Consider the following 19,878-nt stretch of genomic DNA (forward strand, 5'->3'; position numbering starts at 1 on the left):
GAAGGGAGGACATTAAAATTTTAAAATGATTTCTCCAGGAGATAGAATTATAGATGATTATCATTTTCTTCTATAAGCTTTTTTAAATTTTCCAAATTTTCTACAATAAGCAAGCATGAAAAGTCTAGCCCCAGTAGCTGATATCCCCTAACTGGGTGGCAAGTGGGCTGTGGAGGTCACCCCCAACTGATCTGTGTGGCGTGGGGCTACAATTAGGATACTTCCAAGGTTTGAAGATGCTAGAAGCTTCCATGATAGAAGATGACCCCACATCTTAAGCCAACATGCTCAGGGGCCCAACAACATGCTGGCAGCTTGCGCAGTCTAGGCTCCCAATGTCAGTGGGACAATCAGGAGGGATGGCCTGGGTTTCAAGGGGGTGATTGCAAGAGGCATGAACTCTGACAGTTACCCTCTTCCCGGTGCTCCCGCCTACCAGTTTCGGGGTCGCATTGGTGTTCACAGGGGTCCAGGAGCCGCCGGGCACAGAGGTCCATGGCCCAGGGCCCACTGGAGTTCTGCTGAGAGAACAGCACCACTTGAGCAGGGTTCAGCCAGTCACTGGCATCCAGCTGGCTCCCCTCCAGCAAGATGAAGCGGCTCCCTGCAGGGGGAGAGGAGGCATGCCGTGTACAACACATACACACACATCACTGAAGACAGAGTAAGGGACACTCTGCAGGTTAGCCCCAATCTGAGGTCATTACTCCCACAAGTCCTGGTCCGTAATGAGCCCCCAAGCAAGAAATCAGCAGGTGAAGGCTTGGCTACCACACAGACCTCCCACCATCTCGTCCCCTGCTGCCTTGCTCCATCCCATCTCTACCAGGATGGACCTAAGGGATACAGGGACAGAGCCACTTTGTGATGGCCGTGGCACGGCTCCATCAGATCCAGCCACAGGCATTGGCACTCGTCCAAGGAACAGGGACCTGCTGCCTGTCTTCACTTGCCACGAAATAGCAGGCCCTCTAACACCATGGACAGTCCCCACCTGTTTGCAGCCTTACAGCAACCAAGAGAACAGACAGTAACAAGTCAATTATGTGCTCTGGGCTTAACTAATTCAGGGACTCTCAGAACCTATATTACTCCCTCATTATGTTGGGGTCCCCCTGGATGAAAGTAAATTATTGCTTCAGAGTTCTAGGCTTATAGCAAGTTATTGCAATTAGGAATGTCTCACTCGGGCATGCCAAACCGAAGTGTGGCTCATCCTTAAACGCCTCTACTTCTCCACTGAGCTTCTCCCCTCTCAAAGGCTGCGAGAATCTTGGTATTGACCTACCTGTAGCCAGCATGCTCTGCATTTCTCTACAAAGACAAGGCTTATATAAAAACAAACAGAAATGGGAAATGGGAGTGGGCGCAGAGAAGGGAGGAGATCTGTTCAGTTCCTTTCTGCTTTTTTTAAACCTGCTTTCTGATTTCATCTGTGGACGATCCAATTTTGTCCTAAGCCTTACTCTCTGGGTATACTTCTTTCCTCACTTATAGTAATAGGCAACAGTGACCCCTGGCTTCTCTGTATCTTCCTTGCCCAATCTGAACCCTTCCTCTTTAGGGAGGAGGTTGCATCCTCAGAAGTGGGCTCACCATCGGCAATCAGGTGCTCAGGGACGTGCAGGGTGATCTTGACAACAAGAGGGCAGCTGACGTGGGAGGAGCACACGAGGCCAATCACACAGCTGGTGATGCTGATCAAGGTCAAGGTGGTCTTGTTCACAGGACTTCGGGGAGAGCCCACTGAAAGCAAGACAAAAGCAAGACACCGGGTGGTGAAACTCTTGGCCGTGAAAGGCCAACTTGGCCTTTTGTTGCCTGGCCCGACAAACAGGGGAGGCAGCTGGCAAACTTAGCCCACTGAGAAATGTCTCTATTCAGCCTCATGGAACACATGTCATCAGTTGGAGTCAGAGGAGACTTGGCCTATTGGTGGCCCTTAGGGTCAACAAGGGTCAGCTGTGTGCACTTCCTCTGCACTCCTCCTGGGCCAGATTCACAAGAGAATTCATGAAAGAGGGCATTCTGCCCTCTACTCGCCTGGCGGGGCTCCAGCCTCTTGCCCAAGGGTGGCAGGAACCCTTTCACCCCACGCTGCAACTCCCTGCACTTCCCATCGCTTTCTGTAGAGGGCGCTCTAATAAACAGCTCCTCCACTCCCAGGGCTCAAACCAACCCTCTGGAGGAACTTCTGTGGTGGGGAGTCCTACAAGTGACTCTTATTTTGTGGGGCCTGGAAGGAGGAAAAGGAGGAAAGTCTGCTCTGCATGAGTAGAGGGCATTGTCGCACCAGAAGGCTCTCCCCAGTCCTGCAGCCACTGGGGTAAGGTTATAAATGGAAGCTTAGCAAGAAAATAATAATGCTGGGAACAAAAAACACTCCCGGGTAGGAGGGCACAGGGACAGGAAGGGAGGGTTTTTGGGTGTGTTTTTTGTTTGGTTGGTTTTGGTTTTGGTTTTGGTAGAAAGGATAAAACGGTAGTAACAAGAAGGACTCTTCACATAGAGGCAGAACAGATGCAGGAAAGTAAGAAAGCAAGGCAAGTTGCCCACTTCACAGGTAAGGAAAGTAAGTCTCAAAGACATAAACATCACAGTGATCGTTGACACTTATGAAGTGTGAGTATGTGCCAGGCACCAGCGCCCAGGGTTCTACATGGCTCACGGCATTGAACAATGACCACAATCTGATAAGGCAGCTCCCACAGAGGAGCAGTGAGTTAGAGAGGCTATAGGGCTGCCCAGGGTCAAGCAGCTACTAAGGAGTGGAGAGGGGATCAAAGCACAGGTCCAACTGAGACTACAGCCCCCAGACAATGCACTAATCAATCTTTGGGCCCAGCGGAGTCTCTGGAGCCGCTGTTCTCAGGAATGCAGAGAAGGTTTTGGTCCATGGCGGCACCCGTGCTTCATGGGAGCAGATGCCCTGAGAGAGTGTGCTGGCAGTAGCTGAGAGGGAGATTCTCCAGGGTGGCCAGCAGCCTCTAGATCCTCTGTCCCTTGCTACCTGGAGATATTCTATTCATGATAGCATCCTTTCAACACAGGATCTATTTCCCCACACTTACAAATTTCTACCTCCAGCCCGGACCAGGCCTGAGCAGCAGATGGCCCACCAGAATGTCCTTCAGGCTCTCAAATGCAATGTCCAAAACTGAACTCTCTCCACCTTCCTTCAAACTCTCCTCCCACTCCTATTCCCATTGCCCAGCAAATGGCACCATCATCTACTGGGTTTCTCAAGTCTGAAAACTCTATCACGTCTAACTCTTCCCTCTCTTTCATAAGCCACGCCCTCTTCATCACCAACGCCATCAAATCTTTTTTCTTTCTGTTTCTTTTTTTTGGTGAGGAAGATTGCCCCTAAGGTAACATCTGTGCCAGTCTTCCTCTATTTTGTATGTAGGATGCTGCCACATCATGGCTTGATGAGCGATGTGTGTCTGAGCCCAGAATCCAAACCCATGAACCCCAGGCCGCCAAAGTGGAGCATATGAACTTAACTGCTATGCCACTGGGCAGGCCTGAAATCTTTCCTCATTTTGCATCCAAAAGTTCTCTTGCCTCTATTCTCTCCATTCGTACCTACGTTTATCATCTCACACCTGGACTATGGCAATAGCCATCCACCCAGACTCCCTGCCTCAACCTTCCCCTACTCTCACCTCTCCTCCACAGTGCCCTAGCTGGATCCTCCATGAAGCAGAGTGGACAAAGGCAATGCTCTGTAAAAGCCTTCAATGACTCCAACTGAAGTCTCACGGCCAAGTCCTTCAGTCAAGGCCGTGCACTTTCTCCTGATCCTCCAGCTGTGTTTCCTAAGCAAGCTATCAGCTTGCACCATAAGCTTTATTCTAGTAAACTATTTACTGCTGTCTGACTAGACCATTATCATTTACGTCTCTGTGACTTTGCACATACTATTTCCTCCTCCACAGAATGCCATTTTGTCACCTTGTCAGCCTGGTATACACCTACTCTTCAAGTCACAGCTCAAACAACATCTCCCTGTAAACACTTCCTTGAAACCTTCAAGAATAGATTCTCCCTTATTCCTGGCTGTTCCTCCAGCCCCCAGGTGCACCCTGCTGCTGTAGCCCTTATCACCCAGCACTGTCACTGTTTACAGGCACTCGCCACTGCTCTCATGGGAATGCACTAACTTGCTACTGATTTTCTTGTCTCTCTGGTCCTTCTGCATTATCAACCCATCATCCAGCATCTCTACCTGTCTTCAAAATCTCCAGTGGTTTCCCATTACCTATGGAACCAAGTGCAAACTCAGTCACATGGCGTATAAGGGGTCCTTTGGCAGCCAGCCTCTCATCCATCCCCATCCCAACTACCCCCGTGTGTTTCTATGTTTATATCCTGGATTACAGCTGCCATGTTGAACTGCTTTTACTTGTTGAAAATACCATGTTCTTTTGTGCTTTCAAGGCTTTTTATATGCTATTTTCCTCTACCGGAATGCCCTTACCCTAATTTTCTTCTTTCAAGAAATCCTGTACATTGTATATAACCGAGGTCTAATTATTTTCTCCTTTTTTGCCTCCTGTTGCTGCCAGGTAGAATTAACTGTTCTCTCTTCTGAGCATTCATTTCACTTTATTTATATGATTAAATTAAGCCTTTCCTTGTGTCCTGTTTTCATGTTTCTACCACCTATCACAAAGCCTGACCCATGGCAGGTGGGTTATAGAATTTCTGGCTGGCCTGATTGATGTATCCAGTTCAATTCAACAAACCCTTACAAGTTTCTATTATAGGCAAAATCCTTCACTAGGCACTTTGGAAAAATAAATTAGACATGCCCATCCCTAAAAAGCTTACAATCTAGTTAATAGCAGCAAAGAGTTGAGGGACTCGGAGCGCTTAGTATTTAAAAGGAACAGTGTTACGCTGCAAAGAAACTCATTCTGACTCATTACTATGGATTTTCTTAAACAGGATTTTATTAAAGCAGAACACACCCTGCTTTGGTTTAGCCTAGGTTGACTATTTGCTGTCTATAAATATGTAATGAGGATCAGGGGATCCACATTCTCACCTCAGGGAAACTGGGGCATCAGATATTAGGCTGCCCAGAGCCCCAGTGATCTCTTAAGAAAAAATGCTGGGAACAACTTTTGTAGTGAAAGCAGCAAAGCCTACAGAAACTGGAATTGAGGAAATGAAAGGGGTTCTTCTAATCCCTGGGAAGAATGCCCTCCATATGAAAGGAACTCAAGTGGAGGGAGGAGACGCTCAAAATGTAGGTGTCTTTTGGGGGGCACTGGTCGGTTATTGGTTGGAGAAAATGCTGTTGAGTATAGCACAAGGTGATGTCACTCAAATATCCTCCTTTGTATCTCCAGGAGCCCCTGTCTAAAATTCTTAAAGATGGAGTGCTGTAGAAATCGCAGGCTGCACTGGGGAGAGTTCCAACAGCAACAATAAGAATTTCACAGTGCTTTGCCAGGCACCAACAAAGCACATTTTAATAGAATTTAATTCTGACAGTAGACCTATGGGTGAGGTATTATTAACCCATTTAATATGTGAGGAAACTGAGGCACAGAGAATTTGTTGTCCTTATCCAACATTACAGAGCAGGTAAATGGAAGCCGATTGGTGCTTGCGCCAGACCTCCCTCAGTGATGATGGTGACACCAGCAAAGTCATAGGTAGTGGCAGCCACAGCTGCAATAGCTACACATGAAGCCGCTAAACATCAGGGTGGCGTGGCACAGACGGTGGCTGCATGAAAGGACAACCCTTTTCAATGTTGAGGAGGATGAAGTAACTAACCTGGACCCTGCCAGGAGAAAGGAGGGGACTCGTAGGCTCGGGGTCCCGCGAGCCTACTGGGCAGGGGCTGAAAGGCCAAAGAGCATTATATACGTTTTCCAGGCCATAGATCATTCCTCAACCACCCTGCCCCCAACGCCTGCCTCGCCCAATCCCAAGGCCGGCGTGGCTAGGTGAGCACAGGTACCTAGACTGTCCATTTTTCCACATAAAACACTTTATCAACTTTATTTCCTATGTCTAAACAGCAAAATATGACTCCTGAGGCTTCCAGAAGGAATGGAGAGTCTTCTGACCAAGAAATAGCCTTTCAAACAACTTGGAAACTTGTTTGAGAGTGCCATTATCTGGGAGAGATGATTCTCTGAAAGCTCCCACTCTAGGCTCTTCTTTCTTCCTTAGGAGGAAACACCAACTGTGGTCCAAGAATTCTTCCTGCAGAAACTGGCTTTGGTCCACAGAGCCCCAGCCTGACCCGGCACCTCGGCAGCTCCCCGCCTTCCCTCCTCAGAGCCCCTTCCACTCCGCTTTGCCCCTTCATCCTCCCTACCTCTACTGCGCCTCCGGCTCCGAGAGGGGTCGGTGTAAAAGGTCAGCTGGGGGTCGTTTTCTGCCTCTGTGCCAGAGTCCCCTTCAGGGTTTAGGAAGGCGGAACCAGCTGTAATGAAAAGAAGCACGGCAAAGACAAGATATTCAGGTTTGTCTTCATGACACCAAGTCATTGGGCAAGTTCAAGAGAAAAATCGATAAAAATGAGGGTGGGTTGACTGACATTCCGGGAGGAGTAGCCTTGGGGCCTGAAGTTTCCTGATATAAAGATTTATTGGAGAAGCAGTCCTTTACATAATAGCAGTCACTAGGGTCCTACAGCCACCGGCCCACGCTCCTATCAAGGAGGGCCATTCCTGGCAGCTACCTGCCAGAGAGGACCTTCACGGATGGTGGGTGGAAAAGGAAAAGAGGGAAATTTCTCTCATTACAGGTCATGATTCTGGTTGACACGATACTGCAATTATTTCTAAAGGGACCTAGGATATTTTTTTTTCTGGTTCTAGAAGTAACATATATTTAATGTGAAAAAGGCAAAAAAGAATAAAGAAAATACACAAAATTGTGTAAAGGGAACAACTCTGATGTCCCCTAAATCCGAGAAAAAAATGTTAACATTTTATGTATATACCCGCCATCATTTTCTGATTCAGAAACACATAAAGCCTTTTTAATCTCCCCTCAAAAATGGCATTCTGCTGTATCTTCTATTTTATAATCTCATTTTTTTTCCATTTAATAGATGGGTGGGCAACTTTCCATGTTAACAAATATAGATCTATCTCATCATCTTAAATGGCTGCATGCTAAGGCACTGGACAGTAGACAGATGTGCGCATAGTTAACCAATTCCCCATTGATGGACATTGAAGCTATTTACAATTTTCGCTCTCTTAAGCGATGTTGTGATGAACAGCTTTTTACACACATCTTTGTGCACTTGTTCCATTATTTCCTGAGAATAAATTCTTGTTGTTGAAATTACTTGGTCAAAAGGTTTGCATATTTAAATTTTTTGGTAAGTAGAACTCAACAGGCCTCCAGAAAGACTGCGCCAGGACACATCCCTCTAACCTGCCTGAGAGCGGCTGAGGACATTAACGGCCCCGCCTCTACCGATATTGAGGAATCCACCTGGAAGCCCTGACAGCAGACACGGGTACCTCTTGCTTTGTTGTTGATCCGCTTTCTCTGGCTGCTGGAGGTGTGAGAGAGCAGAGTGGCCTGCTGGTGGTTGGAGTCCACAGGGCTGGTGGCAATGATGTTATCTTTATACTTGTTCATCAGTGACAGCTTAGCATTGTCACTTCCTGCATAAGGAAAAGTCAAGGGAAAGATTTTAACAGAAAAGGCCAAAGGAAAGTGAGAGCAAGGAAATGTGCCTGAACCAAGGAGATGGAGTTTCACAGAATTGAAATAAAGAGCCTTTAAAGTGAGAGACTGGCCGAGATTGAAATACTCCTCTTTGATTTCTAGAGGACTACAAAGTTACAAGAGAAGAAGTGAAGTAAGAGTGATCACAACCAAAAATCCAATTCAACTAATTCTGCATTGACAGGGTCACCACAAGTGGCCCTTTGGTGACATACAGACTGCCGATTTCTTTCTTTTGGTCTGCACAGAGTTTTAACAGAATTTGAATCTGAGTGCATTCAGGCAGAACATATCTTCTCTCTTTCATCACAGTCTGCACCACTCCCTATTGTCTGACACCCAGCTATTTCACACATTTGTGCTATTTACCTGCTCCCTGAATGATTTGTTTGTTATCCCCGAGTATCATATAGCTACTTGGTGGGCTTAGCACTATGCTAGGTGCTATGGGGAATATGAGATATTGAAGATGGGTCCCATATTCTCCAGAAGTTCCCAGACTTGAAATCTTATTAGGAAGTGGCTATTCAAAAAGGATCGTTTCTAGATAAGAAGCAGAATGGAAACCTCTAGGACACAATTCTCTCTTTAAGCCCCACTGAAAGTCCATATATCTTAAGTAATAGTCAGTATCAAAAATGTCTTCTTCAGGGGCTGGCCCAGTGGTGCAGCAGTTAAGTTCGCACGTTCCGCTTCAGCGGCTCGGGGTTCGGTAGTTTGGATCCCAGGTGCGGACAAGGCACCTCTTGGCAAGCCATGCTGTGGTAGGTGTCCCACATATAAAGTAGAGGAAGATGGGCATGGATGTTAGCTCAGGGCCAGTCTTCCTCAGCAAAAAAAAAAAAAAAAAAAAAAAGGAGGAGGATTGGCAGCAGATGTTAGCTCAGGGCTAATCTTCCTCAAAAAAAAAAAAAGTCTTCTTCAAAGATGATTGGGCAGTACCCTGAAGGATCACTGTCTTGGGGTTTTACCTATGGAGAGCTGCTTATTTATATAAGTTTGAGCGAAAGAGACAGGTGGGCTACTGTAAGAGAAAAGAAAAGGACTTGTTTCCTCTCTGAATTTTGTTGACCCTGTCTCACTCAGCTAATTAGGTCCAAGTCTCTTCCCCCAATGTCTCCAGAGATACACAAAGTGTTTGAGGTCTGGCAGCTTGACTGCATTCCTTCATCTTTTTTGAAGAAGTACATCCCTTGTGAAGACCACTGAGCCATGGGCAAGACAACACAACCAAAACCCCCAGGCCAGAGTCTCAGGAGTCATAGAAAAGAACAGATACCTCTGTCCTCTCCACTTCAGTGGAAAATTAAATTGCCTTAGTAAACATCCTCTGTACGGAAGTCTCATACACACACGCTGATCTCTCTTGCTATCTCCTTATTTTCCCGAGGATTGCTCATTATGTACTGTAAAGACTCTAACCCACTCTTCTGTTGGGTGTAAAAGGATCTCTGCTTCCAATGCAGAGTGGAAGTGGAGAGGGATCCAATTTACACTTATTCTTCTGATTTCTTATATTAGAAAACAGCTCCCATCATCCCAGGAAAGCACTTACTCTTCTTGCTCACTTGGGAAAAGGCACCAGCACATCCCGCTATGTATGAAAACCAGCCACGAAATTAGAAAACAGCTGTTCTCTACTCACTCCCTAGCTCCCTGAGAGGAAGGACCAAATTGCCCCTTGCCCTTCTCCCCTCCCCACCTGGCGTGAGGTCCATCCCCGTCTTCTCATTGCAGCCCTGCAGGGAGTCGAGGGTGCGAGTGACCTGGCTGGCGAAGTCCTCCCCTCCGTTCATGCACTCCCGCTGCAGGTGGTGGCGCAGGTCAGTGATGTCATATTCATAGCCATCCAGGATGGGCGTCTCGCGGATGCTCAGGGTGCCACTGGAGTTATGGCCCTGCACGCGGGCGTTGCGCAGACTCTCCCGCCCGTGCCCTCCGATTAGCACAGAAGGAATGTAGTGAATCTCGTTGGCTGCCTCGGCGCTGGCACTCTTCTGGGGCTGGGGCACCCGGCGGCGCTTGCACCAGCGCCGGCGAGTGTACAGGATCATCACCAGGCACAAGATGGACAACAGCAGAGCAATCATGCCACCCTGTTAAGAAAGGACAGCAGGTGGATGTGGGAAGATGGGTGAGCTCGTCCCACAAAGAGGCATTGCCCCTCCCACATCCACCATCCATCACTCACTCATTAATTCTTTCATGCAGGTGCGGTAAGCACTTAGAGCAAGCATCACTCAGCAGCAGAAGGACAGTCTGCTGTGATCAGTGTTTAAGGTGAGAGAAAAATGGGATGACCTGGGCATTACTTCAAGTGATCCATGGTTGCTTCTGGCTTAGCAAACAATTTGAAGAAGAAAGAAGTCTTTGTAATTGTGTGTGTGTGTGTGTGTGTGTGTATCATTTCAGCTGCAGAAAAAGGGGAGAGAGTTTGCTAAGGCAAATCTACCACGCATAAAGCTGGTTTCAGGCCAATTTTTAGCAGCGGGATGTCATCTGGTTTCTTCCTCCCTTGCATCTTAAAATCAATCCTGTATAGATTCTAACTCTGGCTCCACCAATGATCAGCGAGTCCTATAAACTCTAAACCTGAGATTCCTCACCTGTATAATGGAGAAGACCCCACTTACCCTCACAGGGTGGTGGTAAGGACCGAGTTAGGCACCTCTGGGAAGTGCTCAATGGAGTGCATCACAGGAATCCAGGCTGTCCTCAGCCCAACCTTAAATGTCTGAATCAGAGTAAGTGCCCCATCAGGGGAAAACCACCGACCAAGCCAAAGAGAAGTTTACATCCATCAGGTATTTACAACCAGGTGTGCAGAGGAATCTCAGCATCTGAACATGACTTTTTGGGTCACTACTGATTTAGGAGACCGCTCTGCCCCAATCCCACAGTCCTGAGTGATGCTCGCATTCCTGCTGCAGCTCGAGGGGAGGAATTGAGACCCACATTCTGGGGTCAGCCCGGCAGAGGGGTTTCCTTCTGAACCTTCTTGTGCTTCCAGGCCATCCACTGAGGCCATTACCTAAAAAACCAGGACACCACTCAGTTGTCTGTCAGAGGCAAGGATATAGTGCCCAGAGAGACTGAAATCTCACCTTGACGTCCACCCTGGACAGGGTTTGGAGGGAGGGCCTTGCAAGCCCGTTGCTGCACAGCACTCAGCAGGCATAAATCTCCCCATGCACCATCTGTCTTCACTCCCTTTATTTTGGTCAATATCCCTCCAAACCTATTCCATTAGATGGGGGTGTGCCAAATGGTTCTGCTCTCAACCTTGCACTTCAATCACTGCCACCCCATCACATAGGCTAGAGATGAAAACCCCCTATTAACTCCCAGGAGGCCCACCCACACAAGGCTGGGTCAAGATTAGTCCCTCAAACACATTAAAGGGGTTTTTTTCCAGTCTCATAATAATTATCTCCTGGATTTATAAAGTTCCTCTCCCCATAAATCTTCCCATTTATCCTCCTTCTCCCACTATCACCATGAGCAAAGGAGCATGCATACACACACACGCACACACACGATGTTGCCACTTTCAAATAGGCAGCACAGAGGAGCTGAGACCAAAGTCAGCTGCCAAGTGACAGGTCATGTCAGGTGGCTGGTCAGAGACATACGCTGGCCTCCTGGCTTTCAAACTGTTCTTTTATTGGTGGAACCCTTTCTCCTGGTGAGATCCCTACTGCCCAAGTACAGAGAAAGCGTCATTATGAAGCTCCTCAGCTTACGGTGGGGGTGGGTGTCCAGAGCCAAGGATTCTAGGTCCTGCCCAACTGCCGCCTCCCTCCACCCATCATCCCTCCTGGTGGCCGTGCAGACATGCACACAGAGACCCAGAGCACCTCAACCGAGCCATAATCCAACCCGGCTCCAGTTTGCTGAGAGTGGGTGTTCGAGTCCAACCCAGCAGTTTTTCGGCAGACCCTTTATCTCTGAGCCAGACCCATTATCCTTTCCTTCACCCCAAATCGAACCTGCAACAATAGGTAATTAAGCCACACAGAAGGAATAACTTCCTGAGTGAGAGAAGTTGTCAGACATTGAATTAGCCTAGTGAAAGCGAGAGGTAATTTTATTCCCTACAGAGCTGTAAAGGCAGCATAAACATCCATCTCCCAGGAAGGGTTTAACACCATCTTTCCTGCTCACATAGAGGTTTCAGGAGCCCTTTCCACTCCTCCTCTTGAATTCTCCTCTCAGATGGTCACAATAGGGCTGTGATAAGATCCAGGCCATAGGTTCATTCCCCTTGCAATGCAGTAATCCAACGAGAACAGTTGTCCATTATGGAGCTTTCACTGTGTAGCAGATGTTTGTTCTAACTGCACTACACTTTCAAACTCTAAGAGGAAGGGTCAACCAGCTCCCATTTTACATTTGGAAAAGCTAAGGCTTAGAGGTCAAATAGCTTGCCCAAGGTCGCACAGTAAATGAATAGCAGGGCTGGAATGGGGACAAAATGACTCCCACTGCAGAGCCTGCCATCTTAACCACTAGGCTACAGTCATCCAGAAGGAGCTTTGCTCACTGGAGACTTCCACCCTGGCGTCTATCTCATAAGGGGGTAGAGTAGGAGACTAGGGGGATCCCACCTAGATCCAACCTCACCGCTCCAGGGAAAAGAGAAACGATCCAAAGTGCACATCTAGCCGACAGCGGGTCAGCAGAGGCACGATCATCAACAAAGGACCTTTGACTAGGCACCCACTAAGTGTCACATTCCAAGATCAGTTGGTCATGCAGAGACAACAATCACATTTCAAGCTCTCTGTGCTTAAAAGAAGACTAAGCGGATCACACATCACCACATGCCTGGAGGATACCATGAGGCCTTCAGTCCAGTTGAATTTCAACAAAGTAGTCTGAGTTCTCTTTCACCTGCAAGACTCACTGAAATTCCCCAGGTTCAGCCCCTCCTTTTCCCAAGAACCAAGGCCCACAGAAACTACAGAACGAGACAGTGCAGAACTGGTTCCAGACCCAGAGCCTCTTTCACCGCTCTTTTCCTGGCACCATTTTGTTAGGTTAATCTAAAGTTCCCTTGACCACATATGGGCCAAGACACTCAACTGGAAATACTTTATGTTTATTGTTTTAAAAAATATAAAAACTGGGCTGGCCTAATGGTGCAGCGGTTGAGTTCACACCCTCGGCTTTGGTGGCTGGGGGTTCGCCAGTTGGGATCCTGGGCGCAGACCTGCCCACCGCTTACCAAATCATGCTGTAGTAGGCATCTCACATATAAAATAGAGGAAGACGGGCACAGATGTTAGCTCAGGGCCAATCTTCCTCAGCAAAAAGAGGAAGATTGGTGACAGATGTTAACTTAGGGCTGATCTTCCTCAAAAAAAAAAAAAAAACGCACAAAAACTTACAAGGAGCTAGACCACACGTTTTTGTTTGGCTAAGCCAGCGTATTTAGCATCTCTTATCTTGCTTTAGCGAAATATTTCCTCTGCTTGAGTCACTGACTCCCAACGACCTCAGCTTTTTAATAATCAGTTACCAGCAATGAGTTTCAGCCATTAGGTGAAACCCAGCACAGACACATGAAAAGGAATCCTCAGTCACTCAAGCTGTGGAACAACCCAAATTGGTGGCAGGTGTCACAACACTTTGTGATGACTTACTAATTGTAGATTATTATGTAAATAATAATATACATAATGTGATATATTAATATGTAATATTACTTAATAATATTTTATGATAATAATAATTTATAAAACCACTACACACAAATTCATCTGAATTACTTATCTGCTCAATCCAGCAAGGTCATTGGTTGGAGAAATATATATACAGGCCCTCCATTATCTAGGAAAAGGCTCACGTGTAGTCACCTTGATAACTTTATTTCTATGGTAGGAACTTCTAGAAATCCAGTGCTCACGTTCGATTACTTTTGTGTTCATGTTTTGAACCATAGTTCTTTGATATAATCATTTTTTTAACCCTTAAACTTCCAAAGAGGATTTTTAGCAGTCTCAATGAAAGTCAGAGATGCTCTAGGATTTTTCTTTCAAATAATCTAATGAAATCAAGATGTAGCAGATGGAATTGAAAGAAAGCCTAGCCCAAGGGCTAAAGTTGGGAGCTTCCTGATAACCAAGTCAAAAAGAGAAAGCCAAGTTGCACGTATCTTCTTGTCTGACAAAAGAAAGTTCATTGAGAGGAACAAACTACATCTAAGCATTCAACCCCCAAGGGACTACCACGTGGAGTGTGAGCACGAGCCCACTGACGAACAGTGGATGATGTCATCACACAAGGCGTACAGAGAACCCTCAGGAGTTCGTCCCAAGCCTTCACACAGCGCTCACGCCTGGCTTTGAGTTTCTGTATTACCCCAGCTGTGCTCAGAGTGTGTTCTTTATTTATGTGTATTAGTTTCCATTTTAATGGCATTAAAAAAACCCAAAACAAGTTAAGGATCCAAGCAACGAGTAACAAGTTGCAAACTTTGAACATTAAAAAAAAAAATAACACTGACTGCAAGATATGGAATTGTTTTTGCTCTTTATTCATCTTTTCATGAGTTTTCTGATTATTCCATTGATTTTCCTCAAAACTGTTAACATTTTGTAACTATAAGCACGTTTGAGGTATATGAGAACTCCACATCTATGAACAAGTAGCTTGCAAAAAAAGTGGCATTTAAAAATATATTTTCTTTAAAAAAATCAGTAAATCATTTCTACTGACTTTAATAGAGATCAAACAAATGAAATCAGCTTTTGTTTTATTATGAAACTGACATTTTCGGTACTTACCTGAGAGAGTAGTATGAGATTTGTCAGATAATTTGCAGACTTTGAATTTTTTATGTAACAATGTTTTATATAACATTGATGGTGACTGCCCAGGGAAAGAAAGTTCCGTGCAGGTCTCTCTTTTATGCTCATCGCACTCACGCAGGCCAACCACAAGACTGTCTCATTATCTGACCTGTGTATTCCTCCTGGGTCCAGGTCTCGCCTCCCTCCCTTAACTAACTCCTATTTGTCCTTCAAAGTCAATTTAGTGACATAACCTCAGCCAGTTCTTCCCTAGTCCTACTGAAGCACCCACAGAACCCACACATAACTCTAACCACAAGTACTGTTTCCTTTGATTTGCTTGTCAATCACATCCACTAGACTTTACGCTTCATGAGAGCAGGCGTCATGTCTGATGCATCTCTCATGGCTCTGAGCATAATGCCTGGCATAAAGCAGGCATTCAATAATTGTGGAAGGAAGGAAGAAAGGAAGGAAGGCAGGAAAGAAGAAGGAAGAAGGGGAGGGAGGGAGGAACGGAGGGAGGAAAGAGAGGTCAGCTTTGAATATATTTAACATGGGCATCTTCTATGTGCCTGCAAGCAAAGCTTATGAAACTCAGTGGCTTATATGATTCATTCATTCAATTCATTACTCAATCATTCAACAAGTATTTACTCACTTCAGCAGGGGATTTTTCTAGTGGTCACTGTTATGGGGATACTGCCGTGAATAATACAGGTACAGGTCCTGATCACACAGAGTTTACATTCAAGTTAGAGGAAATAATTGGTGTAATTTGGTTTTTAAAGGTAAACACGGACACAAAAGGAAGATAAAAACAGATCTCAAGGGCTGTAAATAGCCAGTCATCACTCCTCTTCTTATAACAAAAGAAACTAATAGGTAAAGATATCTTGGGCTAAAGGTCACAGTCTAGGCAATACAGCAGGGGCCAGTGGGAATCCTCCTCTTATTTCAAATCAGTGTTTATTCTGGACAGTCAATCCCAGAATAAAGACTCTGGATCTATCAAATATCACCAAAGTTTAGAGAGTCACCTGAGTTTTGTGAACCCTTGGCAGAGGAATGGAAAAGCTGAGATTATGTTTCCAGCTACCATCTGTCAAGGGACTGGAGCCAATCAATCAGCTCGCATCTCAAAGCTGCGTTTCATCCTGGGGGTAACCAGAAGACTGAATCTGAGACATAATTAATTATCCCTCAAGGCAACTGGACAAGCTGAATTCCAACTATACTCCTAAAGGAATTAAATGGTGGTTAAAAAAATAAGAATCAAATACACACGTTTGGTGGCCCGTGTCTCCTATTTTTCCCCAAAAACAATGCCGAAGGTCTGGGGCAAAGGCCCTCTCTCATCTATGACAGTGATCACTCACCTCCATCTCTAGCTCTCAAAGGAGACAGACCAAGAGGAGAAAGACTGCAAATCCATAGATGGCATCACTGGTCATATTCTAGCCTAGATCCAAATGCTCCGAGGGTAAGGAAAGCACGAGTTAAAGAGACTACTTTTCAAGTTCCCATCTGTTCTTGTGTTTCTATGAGCCCAATGGAAAACTAGACCTAAATTACTAATAGACTGAAGGTCACCAACAAAATAGCAGAGCTAACCAGCAGAACCACTGGTTCAAGTCGCATAATCTCTTTGAACCTACCCCAGGCCTTCGTCTATCAAATGAGGTGACTGAGGGAAATGCATTGGCTCTTCCAACTTGAAAATGTCCTGATTGTAACACTGATCCCTATCAAACTGGAAATAGCTCTCAACTGGTAAACTAATGGTAGAGAAAATGTCTGTAAGCTCTTCCTGACAAGTAAAGCCAGAAACTATAGACCAAGAAGATGAGGGAACTGATCCTTAGAGGTGGGCCATCAACCACAGCTGGCCAATGGAGCTCCTGATAAGCAGACCCACTCTCTTCCCCAGTAGCACAATAGGCCTTTGAAATCAGATGGTGTCATCGAAACTGTAGTAACATGTTCTTGACCTTGCAAATCCCTTTACTGCCAGAAGGAGTCACCTAAACTAGAAGAGAAAGCCCCTTGGTTTGCTCTTCTGGCAGATTCTCTTTTCTGTGGTGGCAGGTGAATAGAAATCCATTAGCCCCTGCCCATCTCCTTCCCAAATGGAAGAAGAGAGAAACACATGAAGCATATCAAGCAAAGAGTTCACTTTACAAATTATTAGGAACATTACCTCCCCATGAGGGTTTTCTGAAGTCTTTAATTTTGTGGAAATGCTTACCAGTTGCCTCGGCCACCATGTTAATTAAAAGGCCTCCATACGTCCTCTGGGGCTTCTGACATGAATTGCACATCCCACTGGCAGGGGACAGACCTGTCCTGCCTGGTTAGCCTCTCACGGGGGCATGATATTACTTTGGCCTGCTGCCTCAAGATGCTCTAGAACCCCTTCCCCATCCTTAGAGGTCTAAGTACCCAAAGCTTAGAGAAGAAGTAAGATTCTGTCTCACTAAAATGCCATTTGTTGGGTAAAGATAGGGACCAAACTACTTTCTATAAGCAAGAGACAAACTCTAAGACTAAGAGCCTTCCAGGTAGGCAGGTTGACATCTGATGACCCTTCCAACCTAAAGAGATTCTGAGCATGAAGTTCTAGTTCTTCTCAGCAGGAAATTTGACTTTAGAGCTCTTTTATCTTCTAATTATTTATTTATTTATTTTTTGCTTTTCCCAGCTCTAAAAGTTTTAATTCTGTTAGGTTTGATCATGGTCTTACTTCTTTAATCCGGGAAGTGTGGCTTCAATTTCCTTATGAGACTTCAGGAGTTTCATCTAATGAGAGCCTGAAGCCCTACAGAAAAAGTGGCTGGAGGCTGTGTGCTGGAGTCAGCCCGGGCTATTTCAAGTTGTCCTCTTTCAGATTCTTTTTATAGAGCTGCTTTTTTGGTTCTTGGGATTTTTCTTGCCTCAGAGCCTTGTCTTTGCTGTCCCAGAGCAAAAGCAAAGGAGTGCATTTGTTCATAGGGAGCTCAGACCTTGCTGATCATGAGTAGCGTCAGCGACCTATCGGTTGCCTTAATGAGAATGCTCAGGCAGAGTAGGGCTGGGAGAAGCAAGGTGACAGAGAAGCAGATTGCTGTGGGCTGGGTTTTCCAGGTCCAAGGCTACCCTAATAGATCCCTGAATTCCGAAGACTGGCCTGGATCTCTGCAGAGTGGGAGAGCAGTGAGGAATCAGGCCACCAGGGCAAAGCTGAGGTTTTCCTATCCCTCTACAGGTAGATTTAGCAATTTTCTGAGAGATGACACTGCTTAGTCAGACTTTATTGCTGGGACCCCAATCAGCGCTATGTTAAGAGGCTGGTCTCACATATAACCCATGTGTGTGGGTGTGTATGTGTGCACGCACGTGCATGAATGTGTGTGCTCTGCATAACAGGCAGGCTAGGGGATAAAAGAGTCCATGCAGAAGCAAAAGCACTCCAGGTCGCTGTCTCTGCAGCATGTGGGCAGAGCGGTGTGAGACAGGCTCCCTCCGTGGGTACGTGCATCAGCCCTTCCAAACTTCACAAGCCAAGCATGAAGCCAATAAATAAATTTCTCCAGCTGGATAATGCTCAATGCCTATTCTTGGCCACGTTCTCTCCTCCTTTCCTCTTTGTTTTTATGCAGTAGGTGATCTTGATGAAATAAAATAATAACAATAATCTGCTCCATTAGGACCAAACATTAAGGGAATTATTGACCAAGTGACAGAAGAGGCAGCTGGCACAGAATAGACCAATGACTGTCAGACTTTAACTCTCTCTCTGAACATAATGGAGTTGTTAAGTCCCTCTCCCTCTCATCTCGCCAAAAGTCGGGCCGTGTGGCCCCCAGGGAGGAAAGGAGGTCTCAGAGACCGAGTAGGTCTGTGGGTAGTAGCTGGGGCTGAGCAAATGCATATCAACATTAAAAACTAGTCACTGAGGGCAGACCTTATGCAAGGCACCTGTGGGGATTCCCTGACCTGTGGGGATTCCAGCGACCTCAGATGAAAACAGTTGGGAATAAAAGCGGAGAGAGAGTCAAGATGTCAAGATTTCCCTGAATTTGGTACATACCCATCAATATCACTCTCTTAACCAGTGAAGATTTAAAAGGTTTGTTTCCTCCCCAGCTAAAAACTGAAATGAATCCTTAAAGGCCGTGCTTTTCAGAGATGCCTGATAGTCAGGGGACAGGGGGAAGGCCCTTCACATAGAGTGCGGGCCTTGATCATATTCTTGTCCCACACAGAGAGGTACAACTTCATCATCATGACTGCCATAAGGTCTGGTGTGCCAGAGTCCAGTCAGGACCCTGCCCAGGTTCTCTTCCACGGTGGAACCTCCAGTGTCTGTACTACGAGAAGTGATGACCCTATAGAGCTGATGGTTAGTTGTGCAAAGATCTCAAAGGCTACCAACCACTATGAAAGCATTTCTCAGCTTCCTATACCAATCCCATATAGATGCTTAATTCCTCCCCTGAATTCCTGCCTTATTTAGTGCACACATGGCCTTATTCCTATGGTATCAGCCCACAGGAGAAGGAATAATGATAAAACCCACCATTTGTGAAGAACTTACCACGTGCCAAATGCAGCACATGGTGAATTACATTCATTATTTTATTTAATCTTACCCACAAATATAAGTAGTAGAAATTATAATTTCCATTTTCAGGTGAGGAAAAAGATCAGAGGGGTTAAGTAATCTGCCCAAGTTTATGTGGTAGTATGAGGCCAAACCAAGCTCAACCACTCATCTTAACGTTGTTATTTTAGTACCTTGTGAGCAGTAAGGGGCCCAGCACTGTAGCCTAGGCCCCAATTCCCATGTTCCTATCTTCTCTAGAGTGAGCCCTGGATGGCCTTGCTCCCACACCTAACTCTTGGAGTTACGCAAGTCAGGATTCTCAAATGTCTACACTCAGTATTGTCTTCACTGCCTACCCTAGAGGCCCCCAGTCTCCCTCAGTTAAACTTCATCACCGGGTTAACCAAATGTATAATTTCAAGCAAAAATTTAATTGTGCCAAGGGTGGCTATACTTATCAGGCTGCCATTTTGACACGGGCAGAGAAAATTTGTGGAGATATCTGTTCTTGATAAATGTTCTCTAAGTGAAATCAACTGTCTTCAGGGTCAGCAGCTAAAGATGCTCAACTGCTTCCTTGAGAAAAGTCTGCCACACATGCACAGAGACTCAGGTCTCTCTGCTGCCTGTAAGTCCTTGTTCTGGGGTTAGAGACCTACGAGGAACAGTAGATGTTTTCCACAATATAACAACACATGTGGAAGACAAACCAGGGAGAAAATCTTGGCCTTGAACACTTTCAGGGAAATTAGGAACTGCATCACAGTCAGGTCACCCCAAAGA

At 45.9% G+C, this 19,878-nt stretch overlaps 1 protein-coding gene across 6 annotated transcripts in view; it reads right to left on the bottom strand.

The window, feature by feature from the left end:
• The window catches only part of ASTN1 (astrotactin 1), a 291,298-nt gene that overhangs the window by 153,427 nt on the left and 117,993 nt on the right, over positions 1 to 19,878 (bottom strand). For 3 of the 6 annotated variants that reach the window (XM_070591356.1, XM_070591358.1, XM_008522136.2), the window contains exons 3-7: positions 9,419 to 9,812; positions 7,506 to 7,652; positions 6,344 to 6,451; positions 1,597 to 1,746; positions 413 to 604 (exon numbers count right to left, since the gene is read on the bottom strand). In XM_070591356.1, coding sequence (XP_070447457.1) covers positions 413 to 604; positions 1,597 to 1,746; positions 6,344 to 6,451; positions 7,506 to 7,652; positions 9,419 to 9,812 — 991 coding nt within the window. The remainder of the gene's footprint in view (positions 1 to 412; positions 605 to 1,596; positions 1,747 to 6,343; positions 6,452 to 7,505; positions 7,653 to 9,418; positions 9,813 to 19,878) is intronic. The other 3 variants (XM_070591359.1, XM_070591357.1, XM_008522143.2) reach the window with 1 other exon arrangement.

The sequence above is a fragment of the Equus przewalskii genome, chromosome 23 (genome assembly GCF_037783145.1).
Source record: "Equus przewalskii isolate Varuska chromosome 23, EquPr2, whole genome shotgun sequence".
Lineage (NCBI taxonomy): Eukaryota > Metazoa > Chordata > Mammalia > Perissodactyla > Equidae > Equus > Equus przewalskii.